This window comes from Chaetodon trifascialis, chromosome 20 (assembly GCF_039877785.1).
Source record: "Chaetodon trifascialis isolate fChaTrf1 chromosome 20, fChaTrf1.hap1, whole genome shotgun sequence".
NCBI classification, from domain to species: Eukaryota; Metazoa; Chordata; class Actinopteri; order Chaetodontiformes; family Chaetodontidae; genus Chaetodon; species Chaetodon trifascialis.
In genome coordinates, this window is record NC_092075.1 from 14165578 (window position 1) to 14185362 (window position 19785).

Here is a 19785-nt window from a genome sequence, read left to right on the forward strand (position 1 = left end):
GAGTGTGGAGGATGAGTTGAGGAGTCTGAGCCTGAGGAGAGAAGCTGCTCTGTAGTCTGGTGGCACGGCAGCGGGCGCTTCTGTATCGCTTGGCAGACAGCAGCAGACTAAAGAGGCTGTGGCTGAGGCCGCTGACAGGCACCTCACCTCTGAGATGTCGCTGATGCTCAGTCGATGGGTACATGCACGTCATGAATGTGTCCCTCCTCACCGCCATGAAGTTTGGGTCACATCTCCCCGCAGCTCCAGTCACTTCCTTTAAGTCGACAGAAGTAAAGCGCTGCTTGGTCTCCTGCATCAAGGTTCAATTATCCCTGCGCTCTGAGGTGAACTCCGCTTTGTACTGCAGTGTTTTCATTCTTGCGGCCTGACCGTAAGCCTGAACGAACCTCATTAATCTTCCCCCTTCAACCGCAAGGCCCGGCGAGGACACAGCCGTCAGGACTGCAGCCCAGTTCGCCTTCTTTAAACACTCTCGAGCGCTGAATCCCAGGAAGTCGCATGGCTTCTGCGACGCCTGAAACGATGCGGCTGGCACCAGCAATCATGCTGCGTTCAAAGTCTCTTAGATCATGGATTTCCCAGGATAACACTTAGTCAAACAGAATCTGGATCTCTGCCTTTCTGCATTCTTCATAGTGTTATGCTTTATTTATTTGTGCTTCACTGTCTGCAGAAGAGACCAGTTTAGAAAACAGGAGTAGCGCTAATTGCAGACTGTGTCTTTGTTAGCTTCTTGCATTTGAGGATTTTTCTGGTGGCGACTCCAAAAAAACAACATCATACTTCATGTTTTGGGAGCTTTTCCAGATTCCCGCAAAGCAGACATGTCCATACGGGAAGTGTCCTCACAGCAGAGGTCTGCAGGAGAAGCATGGATGTCCTTCCTCATCTTTTTTCAAATTCTTCCCACCAGGTTCTCCCTTCATCAATGCCATCATCCATAAGGGCTTCGACGAGCGACACGCCTACATCGGCGGCATGTTCGGCGCCGGGATCTATTTTGCCGAGAACTCCTCCAAAAGCAACCAGTACGTGTACGGGATTGGTGGAGGCACAGGATGTCCCACCCACAAAGACCGGTCCTGCTACGTGTGCCACAGGTGAGACGTCTCATTGGTTTAGATCAAATGATTCGAATCGCTGTGTCACCGCAGGAAGCAATGAAGAGAGACATTATCGCTCTGATTAAAGATGCATGAATTAAATAAACAAATATTTGTGTGTGACACCTGGTATAAACTGCATATGTCCGCTGACATGACCTGATCGTTGACAGCATTGTTCTGCGCGTTTGTATTGCAGGCAGATGCTGTTCTGCAGAGTGACGCTGGGTAAGTCCTTTCTTCAGTTTAGCGCCATGAAAATGGCCCACGCACCCCCCGGACACCACTCCGTTATAGGACGACCCAGCGTCAATGGACTGGCGTATGCAGAGTACGTCATCTACAGAGGGGAGCAGGTCAGTGTGCACACTGCTTTCATGCTTGCATCTGAAATAAGCAGAGTTGTGCCATTTTCATTGGGAAATCTGTGATTTACAGATCATTTATCACTTAATCTATAAAAATGTTCCAAAAAACAAACATAAATTACCAAGTCGGGGAGAGGGGTAATATTCCAAGAAAATAACTGAATTTCTGAGATTAAAGTGGTAAATTTCTGAGAAAAAAACTCACAAATTAATGACATCTACGAGCAACTTATTTAAAGTCTGGATGTTTACGATAATGTGGTGATTGTGGGTACAATGCACAGCAGGCAGCAGCATCTGTGGTGTGAGGAGGTTGATCCAACGTTGCAAAATGAAAGATTTTTGGTTCCCTGACAACAAAACATCAACAAAAAAAATTTGTGAAAAGTTTGTGACTTTAATCTCACATTTGAATTAAAAGACTTATTAACGCAGTAATCGATGATCATCACTGTTCTTTTCTGTTCCATCAACATATGCACGTACAAGTCCAGCTCTAGAACTAAGCCTGGTATTTAGTTTCCCTTTTGATCGTCCACAGGCTTACCCAGAATACTTGATCACGTACCAGATCGTGAAGCCAGAGAGTCCGGCGGCGCCTGCTGCCACCTCCGAGCAGAAGTCCTAAGATTCAGTCACAGCTGGATCTGAAGAAGGTCGAACCGTGGTGGACTGGAACCGCTCTCTAAGAGGGCTAGAACTGAACTGCAAGGTGTTTCAAACCTCAGCCCCAAAATGAAGGTCTCCGGAGCTGAACTTGAGGTGGGTCAGGTGAAGTGTCGACCGGGACGTAGTCAAGGCAGCCGCTGGAAGGGATACGCAAACGTGTGTGAGCAGAAGAAGAAAAGGAGGATGAGGAGGCAGCGCTGGAGGACGATACATGCTCAGTGCAAAGCAGCAGGCGGCACGTTCTTTAATTAACTGGGTCTAGTTTTGCAGCAGAGAGAGAAAATGGTTTGTCAACATTTCGGGAAGTGTACCAGTAAGCTCATTTTTAAGTTTGCAGGCCTCTGGCTCGATCCTGAAAACAATTAAGGAAGCAATTAGAGCAGGACACAGTCCAGAGCAAAACAAACATCCCTGATTTTGCACCTTTGCACTGCTTGTGTATTCTGCCCCCAGTTTTTAATGTGTTGTTTTGATATCGTGTCCTCTGTGGGCTTTGTGCATCATCCACAGCAACAAAACAACACCCCGAGGCCGCTTCCAGAAACAGTGATCGCCGTGCTGAGAGAACAGAAATCCCGTTCATTTCATGTCCCAGCTTGTCACATTTGCACCAATGAGGCTCATGTAAACAAGACACGGCTCTTTGTGTTCTCTCACATCTCCCCTGCTGTAAGCGGCAGAGAAGTGATGAAACGAGCATGAGCAGGGAGAAGTAAAACAGATTACAGCGGACAAATACCCAGAAGTCAACAAGGAGAAAGCAAACACAATCCACGGCTGCTGCCAGTGCCGGCTGCAGACTTTCCCACCGCAGTCCGTACCGGGACCACCCTCTACATCCCACCTGTCTGACCAGAAGACAGGTTTTTTTTTTTTTTTGGTTTACTTGACCAGTATTTGGTGACAAGCAAGCAGCAACCACAAAGGCTGAGACACCTGTCAATCATGCCCAGGAAATTTTTTTGGAGTCTTGATTGTAGCGGCCAATGATGGAGCTGCATCTTAAACAGCTTCCTCATTGGCTCTGACGGTCAAACATGGTGGATGCTGCTTGTTTGAGTCCACGTCACGTTGAAGCAGTCCAAACTCCTTCTTTTGCCAGAACCAAGAGGACCACAAGAGACCAGACTGAGGCACTGTTATGTGTACATGCACAAACACACACATGTGTACTCTTGACCATCTTGCTCAACATTCACACCTGTCTGCAGCTACACCTGTCTGCAGCTACACCTGTGTGTCACTCATGTACACTTAGATCTGTAGCCTCTTTTTGGTTTTCTGTGTTAACGTCTGTCAGAGGGACCCACATTTCCTGCGTTGCTGTTTACATGATCCTGCTGCCTTTTTCGCCCCGTTCCTCTCTACCTTTAGCTGTCGATGCCCCCTAGTGGTGCAAGGGAGGAATTGCTGGCTTGCAGTATTCAGTCAAAGAGAACAAACATATGGTTTATTCAGGAAGACGTTTCTACACACTACTATTTATTTGTGTGTTTTTTTCTGAGGCATATTCCATTTTTTTTATTTTTCCATCATCTGTCATCTTTAGGTTTACACTCCTCAAACATTCTACAAGCAAATGTGAAATGTGAGCCTGTTCACTGTATGTTAGCAAGCCGTTCAGCAGGCTGGTCACAGGCTTAACAAAACAAGTTATTTATTGAACCAGAAATCTGACTGAGGATGAGGAAGAGGATTATGCATATGTTGTACATAAAGATGAGCTGTCACTTATCTGTATTAACCATTCGTGGTGGCACACTAACATCGTTAGCTTAGCACACTCCTCACACTACGCACTGTTGTAAGCTTGAACTGCCTTTTTTTCTTTTTAATCACTATATTGACCATGTTTTTCTGTTGATAGTTTATTTATGACCATACAGGACCACACACACGAGTTCAGTTTCTTTTATCGCATCAGGTCGAGTCAGGCATCGCTGAAGGTCTTTGAAGCTGCGCGGGACGGGCAGGGAAACAGCCTCGGAAAGTTTCTGAGAGTGATTGGGTTGCCTTGAAATCGTGTTTGTGAGTCAAACTCAGATTGCAGCTGATTTGCATTTTCAAGGTGAAGATGACGTTGGTCTGAGCAAAGTGCAAAGCAAGCATGAAATCCACGTCAGGTGTGAAATGAGCCTAAAATCTTCATGTTGTCGGAGAGCAGCGGCAGCTCTAAAGCTGACGTTTTGTCAGACTGTGTTCAAGCTGTGGAGTTTTCACATCAGCATTTTTTTTTTTTTTTTTTTGCCGCCCACACGTTTGATAGCAACAGTTCATCCTAATAACAATGAATGATAACAAAAAGGACGTGGACAGCAGCACATTTCAGCAAATTACAAAGTGATTCATGGCAGGGAAAATGAAAAGGAAATGAAATGAAAGTGAAAAAATAAACTGGTAGACAGGAACAACAACTGATGACTAAAGGAAAAATGAGAAAAGCTAATAAGCTTGAAATTAAACTGTAATGAAAAAAGTTTTCTCGGGGAAAAAAGAGTTGCAGCAGTCGGACGCAGTTCACACATTATGCGACCGTATGTAGGTATTTATTAGTTTTTAAGACATGACTGAAATGATGATGTAAGACGTCTCTCTTACGCTGTCCATCAACTTGTTGTTTTTAAGATAAGATAAGACTTTATTGAGGGAAATTTAGTCGTTACAGCAAGCAGGTTACAAAAAGCAAACACAGCGGCATAAAGAGGTCAAAATAAAAATATAGAAGTATACAAGATACAGAATGAAGTCACTTATTTAAGGTCTGAGATTTCACTGCTGAATGACAAACAAAGCAAACGTGTTGATGTTTTTGTTGGAGACCAGCCGGATTCCTCTGTCTGTCCTTGTCTGTGTCGTCCCTGATCAGTCAGCACGGGGGCAGAGGTCTCCCATGAAGCGGCTGCGTCACTGTCGCCCCTCATGGCTCGTACAGAGCAGGTGGACTTTATGGTGTTGACCTCAATAAGGTCAGCGCAACCTTTACTAGCAGAGAGCCACGGGCTTTGTTTTAAAGGAGACTGTAAATAAACTGGCTCCAGATGGGCCTTTTAACGGGCCTTTTATGGGCGATTTTGAGTTTATTTTTCTTGCTTCTTGTCCTTTGAAAGACTTTTCAAAGACTTTTTTTAATGTGATAACTATTTGACTCGTGTTTTAGCTGGTCTGTCTCCGCTTATCTGTCTCACGGGCCAGTCAGCCATCTTGTTGTAAATAGTTTGGAGGGGCGTGTGTGCGCGTGTGTGCGTGTGTTCAATCAAGCTACGCCTCACCTTCTGACCTGCCTTCTGCCAAAAGCCACCGGTTTAATTAACACATTTCCTCATCAGTGATGTACAGACTCTAACATGTGGAACAGAGAAACTCCTCTCTTGTACAGAAGAAAACCCTTAATAAAAGATCTTAACAAAGTGTCTTTTTGTGTGTCCAGTTTATTGACTGTGTTATCATTCCTCCTCTGAAGCAGGCAAGTCAAGTGTATCTTATTGATTATTAGCAGCTCCTTAGCAAATAGCATTTTTCCATCTTCTTTTAAACATACTGTTCTTCAGTTCGTAACCATTTTACGCCAATTTCTTTGTTACTTGTAGCTTTTATGTGTCATAATCTTTCAGTCAGGTTTTAGAGCTTTGCCGTGCACAGAAGCTGCCCTCCTCAAGGTAAATAACAACAGCTATCATGAATTGTACCTGTTTCTGTGTTAATGCTTCGCTCATGTTTTGTGGCTGTTGTCATCTCAAGCAGGCTGAATGAGGAAAATTAAATGTTCTCACCACTGGATGGCGATGCAAGCCAACAGTCCCTCTAATGTCTGTATGGCTTGCCACACCAAGAGGTTCCTGGATGACAAAGGAAGCACATGCTGTCCATAGATTCCCCATATCATCATATAAAAAAATCTTTTTGAGAGGATTTGTTGTTTGACATCACTCACAGCTACAGCCTGCATGTCGATGGAGATAAGAGCAGTTGTAGTATAAGGACTGTGGATGTGCTAAACTTGCTAAATGAATGCTGGAATCACAGCTGTGTTCTCCACTTAACTTGTTTACCTTCATATGTTATTCCATTCATTTCCCCCTGACCTTTTCACGTTCAGTCTGTCTCTAATCAAACATCATGAGCCTGATATGATGAAGAACGTAACGCAAGCCAATCAAAGCTTTAACATGTTGCAGTTTGTCTTTAAGCTCTGTCGTCCTTATTTTGGACAAGTTTATGTATAATCAATTGGTTCGGAAAGTGGAATGAGTTAGATGAGGTGGCACTTGCGTAAAACCCCCCCGCTGCTTGCTTTGACGCCATTATGTCATCAGTCTGTGATTGGATGAGTCATTCAGTGTTTTTTTTTTTCTTTCTTGAACCCACATTCACTAAACTGTATTTCTACTTTCTGTGTGTACTAAATATAATACTCCCTCTCTTAATTTGCGTCATACAAAGAAAGTGCACACCACTTCATTAAGAACATTGTTTATTCAACAGTGGCTCTTCATTAATAAATAAATGCACAGATCATTCATTCCACAATAAAATTGAGGGAAAGTATTTTTTTCTTATATAAATGTCCAAGTGGAGGGTTGATATTGCCATGATGCGTAAAACAGCATTGACCAGACAGACAGACAGACAGACAGTCTAGACGGATGGACTAACACAGACAGACACCACAGAGACGTTTACAAAGTATTGCGTTTTTGTCAACGATTGGCTCTCTTCTCCCTCTTTCTGTCTCTCTCGTTCTCTCCACGTGGACGAAATGTCTTAACGCAAAGTCTAGTCAGTCTACCGTCACCGCGATGTACAAACCAGAAATTATAAATACAGTATTGCATCACTTCAAAGTGCTACAGAGATAGGTGCTGACAATCTTCAAAAACAGAGAAAGGTTTGTTTCCTTTGAGACCATGTCTGTGCGTGTGTGTATGAGTGTGTGTGTACCCGGATGTAAAAGCAACCATGGTTGGACTTTGTGCCTTTGGACGTCTAGCACAGAGTGTAGAGCTTTAGCCAGGTCAGAAGCAGAAGCAATACAAACATTGTCTCAGACTGTGGTATTATGAAGCTTTAACGTAAGCACAGTATTGCATGACTTCAAAGTGCCACGGAGAGGACTGTGGACAACCTTTAAAAACGAGGAAGAGTTACGGTGTGTGTGTGTGTGTGTGTGTGTGTGTGTGTGCACAATTGGACTCAGATATACGCTGAAGGAACTGGATTATAAGGACGGCTTCCTGTTATTGGAGTGTGGCCTCAAAGCACAAAAGCTTTCTTCTCTTTGTCTCCATCACTTCTGGATTTTTTAAAAAAAGGAAAGCAATAGGTGATCGTTTGATTTTAACCTGGATTCCCCTCACAAGGAACAACACTGAGGGTCCCTGATGTTTGGTAGGCAAAGAGTAAAACACCCATGTTTGGATGTCGTGTCCGAAAATCCAGCCACGGCAGGCGGATACATGCGAGAAAATATTGCCCCTAAAAATGTACATATTCACGGTTTAGCCAGCCTGAAAAAGCCTTTTTAAAGGTGGAACTCCCACCTACTCAAATACAGCATATTACGTGTTTGTGTCAAACTGTGAGTGTGCATGAGCAGAGATGAAGAGAAGCTTTTGCTCTTTTGACATTGTGGAATAAGAGTCTGTGCTGCGAGATGCTGACATGTTTTTCCTCCGACTCTGACTGACATTCAGCAATCTGCTTTCGGGCATCTAAAGAAAAAGAAGAAGAAGAAGAAAAAAAAAACACCTTTATGTATGAACAAGGCACAAACACCTTAAAGGACCATCAGCTGGTGATGCACATTTTAGCCCATTAACTGAAAAAAATACCATGTTCCAAAGCATCCCATAGGAGCCAGCGTTCTCAGTTCATTTGTGTGAACTGTGAAAATAAAATAATCCTCAAAGTTACGTGTGTTTTGGAAAATGGCTAACAATAAAGACTGGGTTATTTAGAATGAATTAAAATGTACAAAACCACCAGCATGGTCCTTTAAGTGGCTGTCTTCCAGAGCCACCGTGCTAGAAAAGTTTCCCCTCTGATCCAAAACAACTATTCTGTGAAGGGGCTTCCTACAGTGTGTATCAGGGGCCTGCACTGGGGTTTCCCAGTCCATTTACGAGGGCCCTGGCCTTTATTTGGCATCTTATTTTATTTATTTAGCCTCTCTTCAGTGAGGAGCAGAGGAGAGGGGGCGGACGGGGTGAAGATGAGAGGCAGACATGAGAGGAGGAGGAGGAGGAGGAGGAGAGAGGGAGGGAGGGAATATAAAAGGATGAAAAGGAGATGAGAGGAGAGGAAGGTGTGGGGGAGAGACAGAGGGAGGAAGAGGACATATGAAAGACAGGAAGCTCCGGTCGGATCCCCGGCAGAGCACCTGTCACTGAAGAGCCTCCTGCTTTCTATCACCGTCTCCTCCCCTCTTATTTCCATCCATCTCTTTTGTCCGGCAGCGGGAGGGACACCCGAAGGGGAAAGAGCGGGTGCTTAAAATTCCTCCTTCCTTCCTGTGTCCATCTCCTCTCCTAAAGACCTGTTGTCTCCATAGCAACAGACCCTGTCTTCATACTGAGCTTATTCAGTTGGTAGTCGTGAATGTGTGTGTGTGTGAGGCAGAGAGAGAGGGAGAGTGTGTGTGTTCCCTGCTGCTCATGCCTCCCCGTGTCGGTGTTTGTGTGTCAGTGTGCCTCTGTGCATGTTGTTGTTGTTGTTTATGAAGGAAGAGGGTGTTTTCTTGTCAGTCCAACACTCCGTCCGAGCTCGTTTACGGGAACAACTTTTCAAAGCCGGTTCATTTTTGGTCAATTTGAAGAAATCTCTCGTTGAATGGAAGGAGCGTTGGCTGGTTTCTGAACTTTAAAAAGTTTTTTTTTTTTTTTTTTTTGTCTGTCTCCAGTCTGAGTTTTGAATCAGGCACCGTGATGCTTCTCACCTCCCCGCCTTGGAAGCATGTGCAGCGGTCAGTAAGGCTGACAGCTCCTCCAGCCAATGGCAGCCCAGTCTGCGCTCAGTTAGTTCGCTGGGGGAAAGCGGTGATTGGCTATCCATCAGCAGCCGGGGGAAGTTGTGAGCGGGCTGTGGTGCAGGTAGGCAGAGTTCACCACAGAAACGGGGAAGTTGAAAATGAACGGCGAGGTGGGCGTGGCTGACGTGGAGGTGGTGGTCGTCGAGGACTTGGGTCCGAGCAGCGGGCTCGCCGTGGCGGCCGCTTCGGCGGCGCACGAGGTGGCGAGGAGCTGCGACTCGAACTGCAGCAGCTGGCCCATGAAGCTGAAGTTGGGGGAGATGATGCTGCGGCGCCGGCGCACAAACTCGAAGGCCTCATCCAGACGCACCCGCTTCCTCTTCATCAGGTAGGCCAGGCAGATGGTGGCGGAGCGGGAGATGCCTGCTTGGCAATGGACAAGCACGCGCCCACTGGAGTCCCGGACTGAATCTGAGAGAGAGGAGGTCAGAGGTCAGCAACAATGAATACAATTCAGTTATTATATCATGTCACTATCAGGTGGTTTGATTACACAGTCGAAAGAGATTTCTGAATGATTGGCACCAAAGTTTGGACTGACTTTCATGGCTCCCAGACAATGTACCCTGAGTGATTTTTTTTTTCCCAGGATGGTGAAGGCATGACCCTCCCTCCTCTGTCTCTGATTGGCTTACCCTAATATTCTTACCCTAACCCTCATCAATCTCACTCTGTTTTGAATGAAATGTCTCAACAACTGCTGGATGGATTGCCATGACATTTGGCAGAGACATTCACGTCCCCCTCAGGATGACTCTCTAGCGCCATCTTTAGGCCAAATTTTGAATGCGTCCAATACTTTTGTTTAAAGCCGGATGCCTCTAAAACAAATGAAATTAGCCTCAGCCTCGACTGCACTCAGTGTTAATCTTTTTTTTCTTTTCAGAGCCGCCACAGTATTTCAAACAGGACAGATGCAGCTCTTTTCATTTCCTCTTCCCTCACGCTTCCCCCTCTCTGCGCTATCAAACCACGAACTAACCTCAAAAGTGAGAGAGCAGCAAATCACATTTCACTGAAACACGCAAGTGCAAAAAAATTTGAGTCACCAGCCTCTTTCACACTTCCTGCCGCGTTCTATTTCTGCCTCTGCCTCTTTCAGTATGTTTGGACGCATGCTCTTACTTCATTACTGCGAATAATCAGATTTAGGTAATAGTTTGATTCAAGCGTTTACAGTAACTCAATTTCCCCAACAGGCTGCGTTTGAATGATTAATTGGAAAGTCATGTTAATGTCCTTAAGCATGTGCGGCGGCCTGCTGGAGACTGGAAGCACAGAGTATGATGAAGATAATGGAGAGGCTTCTTTTCTAGTTTTTTCATGTTGATTATTATAATCTAATTTTACAGCACTGTCGGCCGCGCTGCACTCGGAATATAAAATGACTGCTTTGAATCCAGTTCACTCAGTGACCTTTCTGAAATATTTACTGGCATTTCTCGACATGCACAGATGCGTGACTGCTAACCCCCCCCTTATTCTTTGTGTCTTGCTCTGCTTCTCAGATGTCTCCATTTTTTTCTCTCTCAAACTGTCAAACACAAATACACAGATTTCAGGTAACTCCACCACAGCGTCTGTTCACCCGGTAACAGCGGATGAGTCAGACTCTGGTCCCACAGCAGCTAACTATGACGCATACCAGCACCTACACACACACACACACACACACACACACATCAGACTCACGGACATACATTCACAGCACGGAAACCACACACGCCATGTCTGCACAGAGGGCGGATATGCAAAGCGAAAGCAAATCACACACACTCGCCTTTGCTGCTTACTGTATAAGATGTTGGATTTGACAAGGTACCAGTAAAGATGTCACAAAACAAGGAGAGAAAATGCATACATTTCTCCAGATTTCACGATTTTCATTAGCACTATAGTACAAACCCAAATCACGCTGCAGAGAAATGACTGACTGGAATATTTTCTCACGGCAAGTGCTACCCTGCCTTTTTCCTTGATTGCATTACATCATTTTGTTTGCTCTGTTTTCTTTCTGTTTCTGCCTCTGCAAAGTCTGCTGAAATGTGTGTGTGATAAAGGGCTTCTTAGAAATAATCATCTGTGACAGATTCCAATGAATAAATGTCTGATTTGTCATCATCTGCCTGCTCTATATGCGCAGGGTATCCAGTGCATGAATGCTTTTCCATTGTGGCTCTCTGAAAGCTCTTTTCTGGGAAAAATTCTCAAGCTGCAGACGAGATGCGAAGCACTTTACATTCATGCTCAGTTATGGTTTAATGAAAAGGGTCTGGTTAGCATGAGCAGTGATGAGCCGCCATTGTGGAAACAAAGATATTCCATGGATTCGATGTCGTTAAAGTAAACATGTCTAGACCTGCGAGTCAAATTTCCAGCATAAATGCCAGACATCTGATGGTTTCAGCTTCTCAAATGTTAGTATTTGCTGCTTTCTCTAATAAGATGAACCCTTTTTAACATGAAAAATGACCCAAAAATGAAGCACGTAAACCACAAGCACACTGCAGCCTGAAGGTCGCTCACTGCATTTGTGATTATCCACCATGGGAATTCATTTGTTCTGCTAAGACACCACACACACAGAATTATTTACTGACCTATGAACTCAATAGCCTCCAGGAACCAGCAGCTGATGTCTTCTTTATGGTTGTCCTCCACAGGGATACATTTGTACTGGTACGCCCCTTCGAAGTGGTTGGGACAGTCAGCGGACACGTTGAGCAAGGCGGAGATTCCTATGCTGTCCAAAACCTCTTTCTTTGAGGCGTGGAGGGCGCTGCCAAGGTAGAGGAACGGGAGGATCTCAACCGGGCCGCCCTGGATGAAAGACAGACGGGAGGATGACGATTCATCAATTATTTCTCAGAAGTTCACACTGAAGAGGCACATTTTTCTGCTCTGGGGCAGTTTGTTCATAATTCACTTGTCCAGTCAGTCAGTTCATGGAGCCATTATTACATAAAGGAATACCTCCTGACCCCACCTAACTTAGAAAACCACGCTGGACATAATTCACTTGAATTAAAAAAAAAAAAAAAACAGCTTATATTATGAAACAAAGAATTCACTGTCTGGGTGAGCAGCAGAGGCCAGGTCCCAAATGACTTCAGCGTATGCGTGACCTCGCATAATATTTTGTTAATCACATTAGCCATGCTTATTGTCGGACAGGGCTAGCTTATTATCTGTGCGAGTAATGCAAGGTCGCTTTTACTCGTTAAGTAGACGTTAAGTAATTTGCCCGTACGGAAATACATCTCACTATAGGAGCTGTGTCTGAGGTGAGCTGACCACTGATTACAGGCTCCAACTGCAGAATTCAATGGAAATGCTAGCATGTTTTCGATTCATCAGAAGTACAACAGCTTTATCTCGGCGATCTCCATTCGACAGGCTCTCGTGTTTCAATAGGAACACCTTGTGCTTTTTCTGTGATCACACTTTATCAGAGTAAAAACCAGTTCCTCTGAGATAAACGCGCTCCACGCCAACTGTTTTCAAGAAACGTTTCCTCAGAAATAACGCGTCCGAAGCTGCTCCAGCACAACGTGCAGCCGCGTGAAGTACAGTCCACGCTGTCAGTTGGTGAACACGCAGTAGCGCTGACTGCGGTCAGGACGGTTTTGTTACATTTCCTGGAAAAAGGAAGTATCTCTGACCTGTGAGCGTGCATTTGTTCTTTCTGGTTTTGCTGTGTTTTGGTTAAAAACAGGAACTGTTGGCCATAACATTTGAATGTCTATACCAACAACCAGAGCACTGCTGTCACCATTCACAATCAAAAACACTAAGCTCTCATGAGTTAAAAGCTCTAGAGGTGAAATATGCCCACTGAAACCGTTACATTTATTAAATATTCTAGTTTTTATTGCATTGCCTTTGGAGGCAGAGCAGTCGGTGGTAAAAGTGGAAGTATTGTTTTCCCTTTCATTGGATCTGAGTGACCAGCTGGTTGGCAGTCTATACCGGTAGTGAGACTTATTGACGAGGGCTCTGTCTGTTTATGTCACTGCCGCTGACGACCTCGGTACTGACACAGCGTCAGGAAATGATCAATACTGCTAAGAGATGTAATGTGAGGAGGGGGGTGGAGAGTGACAGGAAAACAGCCAGTGAGATACCCAACTGGCTCCTCTTCCCCAGTCCATCATTTCTATGGTTCAACAGGAAGCTGCAGCGTTCCTGGGGTGAAAACTCCACCTGACAGCGAGGTCTGAGACCATCAGGCATTTTCCTTAGAAAACATACAGAGGCTGGATTGTCTGCGTCTCTCTCCTCATGCGTTCCAGGGGAATTAAACCCACACCGCATGTGACTGTGGAAAAATCCGCAGGCTCAAACAGCAGATCACTGACCAACGAAACGAGGCCACCCGGGTCACAGGAAGTGACGAAGGGGCGAATCAATGGTGAGCTCTGACCTCCGCTGCAGCCATATCACAAGATAAATAAGTAATTTAAACAGAAAGAGTTTTTCCAGAATATTTTCACATTAGTTTACTTTTTCTAGGCTGAGAAAACAAGTTTGGAACTGCGCTTTCACTGGGGGGGTTGAATGAACGTGAGAAGGTGAACAACAGCTGAGTTGCAAGGCAAATAACTTGCAGTGTTTGCACATGGCAGCTCTCTGTCTACACGTGTGCAAGTGACGTTGACTTTTACAGTTAATGTGCCTGACATGACTTTAGGACAATTTTGATAAGGCATTGACAGTTTTAATCATTTATTAAGCAAACACAAAAAGTTGCTCATCATTTTCTGTCGCATATTAAAATAAGACATTGCTTTTTGGTTGGGGAACTTGTGGCGTTTGTGATTATTTTTCACACTTATGAAAGAAAACGTTCATTAGTCGCAACCTCAACAGCTTACACCTACATCAGGTTGACGCTGGGAAATGTTAACTATGTTAATTATGAAAATACTTTTTTCAGGCTGATGACGTGTGTGAGGCCTGAGTTCCTGTTTGTGTGTTTCCCACTGTGCGTTACCTGGTCATGGTGTGGCGTCCCACAAGATGAGCATGCAGAGTCGATGCTGGACTGGCTGGTGAGGGGCGGCAAGGACTTGGTCTTCAAACAATACTCGGGGTATTCTGTGAAAAACCTGTCGTAGCCACCTGGAAAAGAGGCCCCATGATCAAATATGATGCATCAAATGCAGCGCTTTGCTCCACAAAAGGACTCCAGTACATCTTAAATTATTACATTAGTGGCAAACAAAAAGAAGCACTGCCAGCCCACATCTTCATCCCAGCACACTCTGCATTCAGTGAGCCTGACACAAAGTCCAGTAAAGCAAACCCTGACCTAGTCTGTCCTGAGTCTACTGCTCATGGATTTGAAAACAATTTCATCATCCCTTGGCTTTTTTTTTTTTTATACATCTGCAAGCTGACCACTGCTCTCTGCACCTCAGGGATCAAACCAGATTAACTGGGAAAATGTCATCTTTGGAAGCTACATACAAACACTCCTGCGCTTCAAGGCGTCTGCGTCATTAGGATGCACAAAAAAAAAAGAAAAAAAGAATGCGCCACAGCATGCAGCAGATTTGGTTTTCACATTTCCTGCAGTCTAAATATAGTCTGGTGGGCAAATCGAGTGTTGATTTTAGATTTCACAGCCTCCCGTCTGTGATTTACTCGAAGAGGACTGTTTCTGAAAGGATCTTGTGTGTCCTGTGAGTCTCTCCGGTTTGATGTGGCTTCTACGCATCAGCATTACCTCATTCACTCAGCTCACGGCCATTGGTCTGTGTGTGAATGTGTGTAGCTGTGAGTGACTGAGTGTGTGTATTGTAAAAAAACAAAAAAACAAAAAACCCATCAACTGTGTAAAAATAAAGCAGGCACAGTGAGAATTTCTAAATCTGGTTTATAGACCGATCAGCAGCGACAAAAACAGCATTCAGTGTATACATGGAGGTATGGAAATAATATTGATTATGTTGGGCAAAAAGAAAATGGGCAATGCCCCAGATAGGCTCATGAAACTGGGCTATTAATGAAATTTGGAGCTATGATTATTATTGGCTGTGACTGACCAGTTTAAAGCCTCAGTATTATCAAAAACATTATCATCTTCTCGGCCTAACTGCACTTTATCATCATACCTTTTTTTATACTATTATAAAGGCTTATTCAAGAAGAACATTCAAGAAACTCAATTTAAAGACTGGATTTAACAGTGAATAAACATTATTTGCATTACCATTACTAGAATAGTATAATGGGAATCTAAAGGATTTTTCATTCCTATCATTTTCATTTTTATACCTCTTTACCGGCGTATACTAAGGTAAGGAATAATTCATCCGTGACGTTAAATTAAATGGTTCTATGGTATAGAAATGAAGCGCACCTTTGAGCAGGTATATGTCTGTTCCGGAGGAGTCCCTGCACAGCGCGTTGAGCACCAGAGTCAGAGTGCTGTCCTCCTTCACCGTCTCTGAGTCCGGCGTCCTCTCATCGTACAGCACCGCCGCGGAGTACATCCCGGAGCGCAGGCGGCCCCGGACCTCCTCGTCCCCGGCCAGGATCTGGTCCAGGCTCAGCGCGGAGCCCTTGGCCCTGCGGCGGACGATGGTGTTACAGCGGGCATTGACGGCGCCGCGGATGTGCCCCGCGCTGAAGGCGAGGAAGGAGCGGCAGTCCAGCAGCAGGCACTTGGCGCTGTCGTCCTTCAGGAGCCGCTTCAGCACCGGGCAGTCCATCTCGCCCAGGTCCTCCATCGCACGTCGTTTCAGGCTGCGTGTGTAGGCTTCGTTCACTGTCGCGTATCTCCCCTCTCTGTGCCCCCACCGCCCTCCAAACCTGCGGATCCTGCGCTGGATTCCCCTCGCGCCTCTTCTCTATCCGCGTATCATCCCGCGCATTGTGACCGCTCTTCTGTTCACGCTCAGTGCTGTCACCGCTCTCTTTCTCCCTCTCCCTCTCTGCGTATGCCTCCACTGGCTTGTTTCTCTTTTTTCCTTTTTTTATGAATGGGTGCATCGCGTCACGGCGGAGGTGACGTCAACCGATAGCAGCCTATCACCGGGCGTCCAGTTTCCCGTCCCCTTTCCGCCTCTGTCGTTCATTCATAAAAAAAGAGACATCAATGAAACGAGAAGCGATGGGGATGGAGATTAGACTCCATAGGCGTACAGTGGAGTCTGGCCTTAGCCCAGGACCATTAGAATAAATGGACTGATGGCATTTTAAATGAGTCTTAAACAGTTGTTCCACAGTTCCTATTAGGGTCTGACCCTTGTTTATTTGGGAAGGAACATGTTACAGTAGTGATGCCCTGTTCAATTTCTAATTCCTATTTTATAAAGACATTACCAGCATTAAAAAAAAAACAACCTTTTTTTAATAATAAAGTGAGTCAAATGATTGTGTAATGTGAAAAGATTGCTTGTGCATAGGCTACATATATCACTAAAAATTAAAACATAGCTGCAAAGCTTGGCTATGCTAGCTAGCTTGCAGCCTCTATGCTTGTTTTTCATTTAAAGAAATAAACTGTATACTCACTCTCACCGCTCTGATTAAACCTTTAACCATTTCCAGCATAATAAGCTGTATAAACCCAACTTAATTCTACCTGTCCAGCACCAAAAGACATAAAAATTTGGTTAAACTATCTTGTGTGATAAAGACGAGCATAGTAGCTGAAGTGCTAACATTAGATATTTGTCTGAGCGGTGTTGTACGAGATAGAACGATAGATAGAACAGTGAATATTGGACCTAAATTTGTCATTTGGTCAAAAATACAACTGTAAATGAATGCTAGCATTGCTTTGTTTCCCCTGGATGTGAAAGTAGGCAGCTTATGCTAACATTTTAGCAACGTCATATGATGGCATTAGCGACTTACCCATCAGCTTGCTCAGATATTTTCTGCCCCCTAGTGACCAAAAATCAACTAATGCAGCTTTAAGGTCATATCACTTCTTAGATTCCTTGTCATGTAGTATCAATAATGAATGTATTTTAATGTTAAGCCTCAATGGGAATGTTTCATATTGTCTTTAAACATTAGCATTTCAATGAAAATTTTGACTATATTTGATTCATTTTCATTTATGTTTCAGGACCATTAATTCGCCTATAAGATCATTCCAGTGTGGCTGTGGTGTCATGTGCATTGGACTGCAGGTGGGTGTGCTTACGTATGTGCGCACACAAACGTTTGTGTGTGCGTGCGTATATACGTCTGAGTGTGCATCTGTGTGTGTGGGTGTGTAATCCTACAAGCGGAAACGCAATTTGCATCTTCTATCACACCGCCTTAGCGAGCGTGCTCAGGTATTTGCATGTTGATCTCATTTCCATGGTTACGAGAGGAAAGAGAGCAGCATGGCAGGAGATGAGAGGAGGAAAATGCAGACACCCTGACACAAACAGGCTGCAAAGTAGGCAGACGCTCCAGCTGAAAGAGACAGACAAACAGACTGCATTAAAAAAACAGATCATTTTAATGCTGTATCATTCTCAGATAGATTCAGTATGAATGGGTTTATGTGGGAAACCGTGTGTGTGCTCATAGGCAATACATGGGCATATGGATCTGTGTTTGTTAGGATTTGGTTCAAAGGCCTGGTTTATTTTTAATGAATATTACAAGACGTAACTCATGTAATACAAGTATAATCTGACAGCAGTGTTGAAATGACTCTTGTAGGCGTACAATCAGTATCAGGAGCTGCCTGTTTCTAACTAGCTTGAACTCCTGGGAAATTATTAGCATTTAAACTGCTTACTTTTGTCTGAGATGGTGAAAAAATTAGACTTTCTGTAGCCAATTGTAAGCAAAAGCCGAGCCTCATCAGAGGAAATATGGAAGCCATCTCAGTGGTATAAGGCAACAACAGTCACTTTTTGCCTAATATGAAGTCTTTCTTTCCATTTTTGAGCAATATAACACGAAAATATTTCGTTTTTTGTTGGATGCATTTTAGCTGGAGTTACTACTTTTAGTCCCTAGTATGGGTCAAACTCTGAGCACACTGGATCCTACATTTCCCATTATGCAACACAGTAGCGTCTTTCTTTAGACCTTCCCTGCCCATGTCTTTCAAGCTTGGCATTTGTTTCCGATGCAGCGTTTCTGTTCTGAAACAGAACAGAAAAAATGACATCATTCAGTGTGTCATCCTGTGTGAAGTGCCTAAATTCATTTTTTACTCAATTTTTTCCTTTAATTCGGCATGTGTCTATAGATTCATGTCTCTGCAGCAGATTTTGTATAATATATCCATGTTGTCCAAATAACAAGAGAAAAAAGTGCAGAAAAATCAGAATTGTGACACTATGAGTCATAATATGTGTATATATGGTGTGTGCATGTGAATGTGTGTGTGGTGTTTGCTGCATGTGAACATGAAGTGGAAATAGTTGACAGAAGCACTGCAGCAAAAATAAATCATGAGTGAAAGGACCTTGAATGTTAAGAGAGGTGAGAGAAGGTGAGATGGAAGATGGAAGATGGAAGACGAGACAGGCACAATGGGGATGAAGTGGAGGAAGAGATGGAGGATGACAAAGAGGGAGAGGAAGGAGGGTGGGTGAGGGAGGGGTGATTGAGTAAGAAAAAAAGAGGTGATTACTTGTGCTGGATTGCAGCCTCTGGTGTCCCATATTAACACACACACATACACACCGCATCGCATTACTACCAAGCCTAAACAATGCCTCGTACAGACGGGATGGTGCTGCTGCCGTAGCAACAAGAGAGAGGTGTGGGAGGGTGGAGACAGCAGGCAGGGGGCTGCAAGGGGATTGGCCGGAAACAGACTCTGCACTGATGTCATCTCTCCCTCCCTCTGCTCTCCCCTGTCCATCCATTCATCCTCTCACATCCCTCGCTTGCATGCCGTCATCCGTCAATACAGTGAACGAGAGAGAGGGAGGATATTTTGTGTATGAGCTTTGCACGCATCACTGTTGGTAAATATCTCTCATCCTCTTTTTTAACTCCATTTTCTTCTCTCTGATCCCTCACTCTGTCTCTCTGACGTCCTTCACCCTCATCATCCCCTCACTGTACTGTTGTCAATTTCTATGCTTTATTTAGCGGCAGAGTGCATATTACAGTCATGTATTACGCACTATGCCCGTAAATGCAGTGGACTTTACATGTAGTCCCTAGACAGCTGTTACATAGCCCCCCCCCCCCCAAAAAAAAACAGTTAAGCATGCAGAGCAATCATAAAAAAGGCAACATTAGCGCATGAATTAGACGCATGCAACACAGAGGCAAATTGTACAATTTATGCAAGCAAGCAACAGAAAAAAAAGCATATAGCAAAGTGACAACAAGCACACAGACAGACTGACTGACAGCACAGTGACGACAGAGGAGCGATTTACAGCTGTGGCTCAGCAGGTAGAGCGAGTCATCCATCACAAGGTTGGTGGTTCAGTCCCTGACTTGAAACATCCTTGAGCAGCACATGCACATTGGTCTCAATGGCCAGACCAGCACTTTGCATCAGTGTGTGTGTGTATGTGTGTGTGGCTGAATGAGAGGCTCGTTGTATAGGTCTAAAAGTGCCACACAAATGTAGCCCTTTTAGCATATGTTAGCATTTACTTATCATGCCAACAGAGCTTTTCCTTAAAGGAAT

General features: G+C 44.4%; 3 protein-coding genes across 3 annotated transcripts in view; 1 reads left to right on the forward strand and 2 right to left on the reverse strand.

Moving 5' to 3' along the window:
- LOC139348397 (poly [ADP-ribose] polymerase tankyrase-1-like) overlaps window positions 1-5555 on the forward strand; it is a 77681-nt gene extending 72126 nt beyond the window's left edge. The window contains exons 27-29 of the mRNA XM_070988471.1: window positions 917-1103; window positions 1306-1462; window positions 2016-5555. Of these exons, the coding sequence (XP_070844572.1) occupies window positions 917-1103; window positions 1306-1462; window positions 2016-2102 (431 nt within the window). The 3' untranslated portion in view covers window positions 2103-5555. The remainder of the gene's footprint in view (window positions 1-916; window positions 1104-1305; window positions 1463-2015) is intronic.
- Window positions 5556-6642: 1087 nt separating this feature from the next.
- On the reverse strand, window positions 6643-18265 carry dusp4 (dual specificity phosphatase 4). The gene is made up of 4 exons (XM_070988868.1): window positions 15532-18265; window positions 14161-14288; window positions 11768-11987; window positions 6643-9578 (listed from the first exon to the last, which is right to left on the reverse strand). Exons 1-4 carry the CDS (start codon window positions 15899-15901, stop codon window positions 9190-9192), a joined length of 1107 nt encoding a protein of 368 aa, XP_070844969.1. The 5' UTR covers window positions 15902-18265; the 3' UTR covers window positions 6643-9189.
- Window positions 18070-19785, reverse strand: part of LOC139348612 (uncharacterized) — a 35581-nt gene continuing 33865 nt past the window's right edge. The window contains exon 12 of the mRNA XM_070988864.1: window positions 18070-18271. The gene's annotated coding sequence lies outside the window, so the exon portion shown is untranslated. The remainder of the gene's footprint in view (window positions 18272-19785) is intronic.